This window comes from Dendronephthya gigantea, unplaced genomic scaffold (assembly GCF_004324835.1).
Source record: "Dendronephthya gigantea isolate DGI-Jeju-01 unplaced genomic scaffold, DenGig_1.0 000210F, whole genome shotgun sequence".
NCBI lineage: Eukaryota > Metazoa > Cnidaria > Anthozoa > Malacalcyonacea > Nephtheidae > Dendronephthya > Dendronephthya gigantea.
Genome location: NW_021163220.1, coordinates 67,309 through 74,212, shown reverse-complemented (window position 1 = coordinate 74,212; position 6,904 = coordinate 67,309). Strand labels below are relative to the sequence as shown.

General features: G+C 36.5%; 1 protein-coding gene across 1 annotated transcript; it reads left to right on the top strand.

The window, feature by feature from the left end:
- Positions 1-549: 549 nt before the first annotated feature.
- LOC114539646 (ryncolin-2-like) lies at positions 550-2,412 on the top strand. Its single transcript, XM_028560259.1, has 3 exons — positions 550-643; positions 1,245-1,622; positions 2,126-2,412. Exons 1-3 carry the CDS (start codon positions 550-552, stop codon positions 2,410-2,412), a joined length of 759 nt encoding a protein of 252 aa, XP_028416060.1.
- The last annotated feature ends 4,492 nt before the right edge of the window (positions 2,413-6,904 follow it).

The following is a 6,904-nucleotide window of genomic DNA, read 5'->3' as shown; positions in this document are numbered from 1 at the left end:
ACAAAAATGCGATCGACACTCTGTTGCAACATTTGAATTCTATTGAGCCATCAATACAATTCATGGTAGAGCGCGAGAGTGAGGAGTAATTGGCTTTTTTGGATACTTATGTTTATAGAAATATCGAAGGGCAATTAGAAACTGATGTTCATCTATCTACATGTATCTATCAACAAAATATCTATCCTACTTACACCACCCAAAAAGTCATAAAAAGTCTGTCGCAAAAACTTTGTTTCAAAGAGCTGAATCATTAACATCTAATTGCGTTGACAGGGACAACGAGCATGATTATGTCCTCAATGTATTTCGAGGGAACAAATATCCCCGAAACTTTTTAAATGATTGTTTAAAAACTCCTGTCACGACTATATGTAATTCCTTAAAAGGGTGATTCCTCACAAATGCGCTTTGCATGTTTAAAAGAACATCAAAAGGCCGTTTCGAGCTTAGATAGTTCAAAATTGGCGGAACATGTGTGTCAAATAAACCATAACATTGCCTTGCGTGCAGCGATTCTAAAGTTATTACCATGCACTAACTATCGTTATGGACAAAAGCCTGGCTTGGAAGCCCGGCATATTAATGCGAGCCTATGTGCCAAAAGAATATTTACATCTGATTGATAGACGTCATGTTGAGAGTATATATAAGGATAAAAGTTTAACATTAGATCATCCCTGATGAAGACACTAGAGTGACTTGACCGCAGTGTCGAAACGTTGGGTCGTGAATGTAATCTTTGTGTGGCGATTACTCTCATTAATTAAACCATAGTAGCGATAATTGCGATGGATTGTATAATTATATGGTTGCCGTGAGCTTATAAACTTCAGTTTGTTACAAACCTCTTACTGCGCTGGTCATCGATACACATCGTACATTTTTTAATGTTTTTTACCCCTGATCAAGATTTGTATTTAAATTGCATTTTTAGCATCAATGCTTTTGAAATTACTCTTCATGAAACGGAGGAGATCTGCTTTACGAAAAAAAATACTACTGTTGAGAATTGTGCTCGGGAACCAAAAATCTCGGAAATAAAAGCATTGTTGTCTGAAATGAAAGCTGAGATCTTGCTCTAACTGCAGAAAACACTGGGCAAATCAGTCTCATGTACCAATGATTCGAAGACTTCTGAAGGTAACCTAATGAGCACAACGTTTTTTGTAGTTTACAATCATACGAAAGGAGATAGGTATTTTCTTCAGCTCGGGTACTTCTTCAACTTGTTATTGTTGCAGGAAAGAATTGCGCTGATTTGTATAACAAAGGTATAAGACAAAATGGAGTTTACAGGATTGATCCAGACGCCAAAGGCAGCTTCAATGTTTCCTGTGATATGACGACATTTCGTGGAGAATGGACAGTGTTTCAACGTCGTCGTGATGGCAGTGTTGATTTCTACCGAGGATGGCAAGATTATAAGCATGGCTTTGGTGATTTGAACGGAGAATTCTGGCTTGGACTAGACAAAATCTACAGACTTACAATTGCTTCTAAGAACGAGCTGCGTATCGACATGGAAGATACTTCCACGAACAAGAAATACGCAGAATATGATTTCTTTGCTGTTGCTAATGAGAGCCAGAAATATCAACTTAGTCTTGGCACTTACACTGGTAAGCAATTAATTACACTGGTAAGCAATTAATTTTTACAATATCTTATTTGGTCTTGTCTGTTACACAAAATTTATTCAGAATTATCCATATGCGATGTCGCTATTTTTTTTCCGTAGACAGTCGGGCACATCTTTGATGGTCGGGTACATCTTCGATTTTCGTTACAACGTTATAAAATTCCATCGATCCATACCAATCCGCTGGCCTAGCATCCTGCCTAGTACCATTTGGTTTCCATTTTTTTTTACTTTTTAAATATATTTTGCAAACTTCTAAATCGAACCAGAGACAATACCTTTTGGTTAGTAATATGTCTGCTGTTTGTGACCTTTATTTACAAAAAATCGTATCCACGCTAGCCTCATCAACATATTAGGCCGATTTCTATGAGGGACGTCGATTAGAAATCTATACTAACGTATATATAAAATATTCACAAAGAACATGACAAATTGGAAACCGGGAAATCATGTAATAAATATTTTGTTGACAATCCACAGGTACTGCAGGAAATTCCTTCTCGCACCACAATGGTATGGCGTTCTCCACAAAAGATTCCGACAGTGATAAGTTTAATACAAATTGCGCTGTGCAATTCAAGGGTGCCTGGTGGTATAATAAGTGTCATTTATCAAATCTCAATGGTCTGTATCGTCATGGTGCGCACAAATCATATGCTGATGGTATCATTTGGCATTCATGGGAAGATTATTTCTATTCCCTGAAAAGTACATCGATGAAAATCCGCCCGCAGTCATTTCATAGTACAAGAAATGCAAGGAAATAGCAATAGATGCATGTTTTCTCTCTACCCTTAAGAGTTAAAGCATTACTGTAGTTACAAAATTGTTTACAGACTCTCTTTATTATATTCGCGACTCAGTTGGTATATTCTTTCTTAATTTGACGTGATTAGGTCCAGATATTTCGGAAGTCGCTGCCATCACGTGTAACGGTTAAAAAATAGGACTACTATGGTTTATGCTGTAGTGGCAGTGTGTATGACAATAAATGATAATACATATATAATAATAAATGTATGCGTACTTAAGATAGTGGAATCCAAAAATTGATTCGCAAACTGGTCAAACAAAACAACAAAAATAAAATCTTTAACACTCTTAAGCTATATCTTTTAATCATATTTACTTTTAGGGTGTTATACGTGCATTAAGATTAAAGCTATTTAAATCCATCTTAATCTTCATTGTCTTTTCCCCGCTTGTAGACGTAATCTACAATCTGGTAAGTCTACCATTATTAAGTGCTTTCTCATTATATTTCAATTTCAAAACGTAAACTTTCGCACCAATTAAAAGGTAGTCAGGAGTTAGTCAGGATATAAAATATCTTTTAAGTGTATAATACACACTTGATGTATGCTCCCTAGAGAAATAGCGAAATAGGATAAGATATTAGGGAGTTTACAATCAACCACGCGGTTAGCTCGACGTCGCTAGTCAAATATTGGCTTGAAATTAGCTACGGGGAATCAATTATGCTGCCAGGACTTTGAAATATTCTTACAAACGTTGCAATGTCATACTGCATGTAGAGTCACTCAAGTCCGTACGTACTTGTTTATGATTATGATAAGCTTCAATTCGCCAATTTTTGCTACCCGTGCTTTCTTTATAACGAAACATTTACTTTCTAATAAAAATTGTTTAATAAAGTTCTCAACATTAAATGGGCCGTTAACATTTTGTGCTAGGCCTCACGCTCGTGTTTCATGTTGGTGACGTCACGGAAATATAAAACACGCACAATAAGACCTAGGGACTAGGCTGCTATAGGTGTATGACATCAAATTTATCACATTGGGATAAACCCACACACTGGCCCGAATGGTGTTCTTGTTTGCTTGAAAAGAAGAAATTAGCGATTATGACGAGTAAAATAACCGAAATCTCGACGAATGACGTAGTGAAAACACAAAAAAGTCGAAGTGATGTTAAAATACGTTTGTCGGTAATTTTTTTTACGCCTTCATCGAGTACTTATTTATAGAAGTATTTTCCCGAACCTTTGTACCGTATGTGTGTTTGGCTGTTCTATAAGCTCACAATATTTTATCGGTATAATATATCATTTCAGGGGATTCGGCAAAATATTTCCCTCATGATTCCCGTAATGATTTTTAATTATTAATAATATTTTGCCGAATCCACCTTACTCCAGGTCTGATAATTGTACTCAAAATCCTAACTCGAACGCAGCACTCTTCGTTCCCAAATAGCTATTCAAACAACGCAATGAAGGGGTATTTCTTCAGTTCCGATTTATTCTTATAAGTTCTATGATCCCTCGTGTATTCATTAATAATTTCGTTGGATAATTAGGAATTAATATACATGATGCTTGTTGAGATTGTCTAGAATTCTAGCTTATTAAAGGTAATGGCGGCAATCCTCTTTTAGTGGCTTAAAACGCGTTCAAAGTCATCATGTTATGATGTTTTAGCTAAAGCAATCATTTTTTGTTTATGGGCCCTTTTTTGCCACTAAATGCTCGGTCAAGTCATTTAACACCCGACACAATGAACGCTTAAGATTTTGTCACAACACAATTTTTTTTAGTACAAACTGTCGTTTTAATATTTGCATCCATGCCACTCAACATATTCAACAAGACGCCGGCTCGGCGTTTACCTTGGGTCGGTGCATAAATATAGGGTTTGTTTGGAAACTTTAGTGTGGTATAAACCATGGTTTAAAAGACTATTAAACTATTTGCAATGCTAAAGCCCGCCGCACACGTGAGCTATTAGCTGAGCTGAAGACCACGCGTGGCTGTCAGCTCAGCAAGTTACTCTCGTGTGCGGATAGTTTTTCGTGAGGAATTCGCCTGAAGAGGCAAGTTTCTCACGTGTGCGGATGGTTTTCGGGCTGAGCTAACTGCCTCGCGAGGTTGTTAGCTCAGCTGATAGCTCTCGTGTGCGGCGGGCTTAAAGCTCCGTGACTGCATGATTCATTCTGCCACATGAAAATTGACCATTCCAATGTAATTGTTTACGAATCAGGGTCCCTGACCATCAAATGCCTTTGGCTTTTCTTCTACAACCGACAAAATGAATTGAAGCAATTGTGCTTGCGAAGCTATAATCCAATGGTGAATAGCTAAGTATTTGAATGTAGGGTATTAAAATATCGAAACCTGTCTAAATAGACAGGATTAGTGAAAGGTTTCTATTACACAAAACCCACTCGCATATATTAGCTCCTCATGTGTTGGCCAAAACAAGGAGTAAACGAGGGCGAACCCCAAGAAAAATGATCAAATGGAAAACATTGGTCCTTCGACGGCGAACAAGAAATCAAAATTTGCTATGCTGTGGATTGTAGCCTTACCCTGTAATGAAGCTTATATATTCAGAACGCTTTGCCTAATTAAAAGAATCCCGAGCCACACCACAAATTAAACCACTGACTAATGATGATTTGAGATATTTTTACAAAATTAACACTCACAACTAATTATGCTTGTGAAATTTTATGATGAAGTGACTTGCAAATTTAACGTTTCATACGGATTAAATATTATTATTTAAGTATGAAGAGTAAACAGTTGGTTTATCTAACACGCAAAGTCGAATCTATCAACGAATCTAAATTATTAAATATCATAATTTCCACACAATTCTGTCATTTTCATGTGTTAATTTACACTCAAAATAAAATTCGATGGTAAATCAATTTTCAGTTTAATTTCTTGGAGATCCATTAAGGCAAATTCAATTTCATCTGTCTTCGCATGAATAGACAAGCCAGCTTTGTTAAGCAAAACGGTAAAACGGTGTTTTGATTATGACGTAACCTTCGGAAAACTCCGTAAATGTCGTGCGATTCGAAGATTGAAGAGTAAGAAGTTGCAGTAATTTATGCGCCGTGGCCGCGAGGGAGACTGCTGTCTAGAACCCCACCAAAAAAAAAATAATAAAAAAAAAACAAAGCCGAATTTATGACCTTGTGTCTACCGACCCAAGGTAATTAATGCATATTTAAATTTTTTTATTATTCAATAATGAATTGGCTGTTATGAAAACAAGGTGTATAAAATTCAATTTAATGGCAGCTAAATGTCAACAAATATAATTAAAAAAAATAATTAAGATGTTTGCTTCGTTTTTTAAATACAGCTGACCCAATCATCATCATTGCATGACATGCCCTTTCACACGCTTTTCCAATTATACGACTAACAACTCAACTTTCCACCACTAAGCCAGAAATAGAGTGATTCCAACGATGATTAAATTTTTTGCGGCAACTTGTGCTTTACTGTTCCTTGTAACTTCAAATGTTAACGCAAGCAGTTGTTCCCCAACGAATTACGACATCATTAAAAAAGGTGAGTTACCGTCTTCATCTTAGCGGAATTATGGAGAACGTTGTCCAAAATCGTATCCAAATAATTATATCATCGGCAATATCATGTAAAGTTTATTTAGTTACACATTGAGTTAATTTTTGGATGTTTTTTTTAAATTGTAATATTTTTTTTTATTTTTTTTTAGGAGGTTCATCATTACCCAGTGATGAAATAACATCAAGACACAACGTAACATCTTTTGATGTCATGTTAGGATGTCACACTCACTGCAAAGACGATGAAAAATGTGTTGGTTTCAACTACAGAACAACAAAAAATGTTGAAAATTGTCAACTAACAAACGTCACCAACAACAGAGAAAATTTAGAGAGAGGAGATTGGATATTGATGCGAAATGCTGAAGCGGTATGATAATGCATAATAAGTTGTTAATAATACGCAGTTATTATACGGCCGCCGCCCCGTCTGTCTAAAAGTCGACACAGACCGGACGCGAAGCGCAACGCGACGCGCGACGCGAATTTCAGTTCAATTTTCAGAAATATATATAAATTAAATTCTGGGGAAAAATTTGCAGTCTAAGGACGCCAGAGCAGTCATTATTGTTATGTCAGCTACATAAATATAATGATAGTGTAAAATTTATTTGATTTTAAAAAATTAAAAACGTTGAAAATTTGCGTTGCGCTGCCAATTCGCGTCCTGTCTGTGTCGGCCTTTAAGGCGGTTCTTCATTTAGGCAGATTTCCATTCAGTGCAAAATTTCACGCGATTTTTTTGCGATCGCTTTCTTTTGAAATGTGTTCATTCAAGCTCATCTAATTAGTTCCGCTTGACTGTTTGCATCTCAAAAGAAAGCGATTGCAAAAAGTCGATTGCGCGACATTTTTAACTGAGTGGAAAATCCGCCTTTACGTCGGTCCGCGCAGTAGTGATACCCCCCCTCT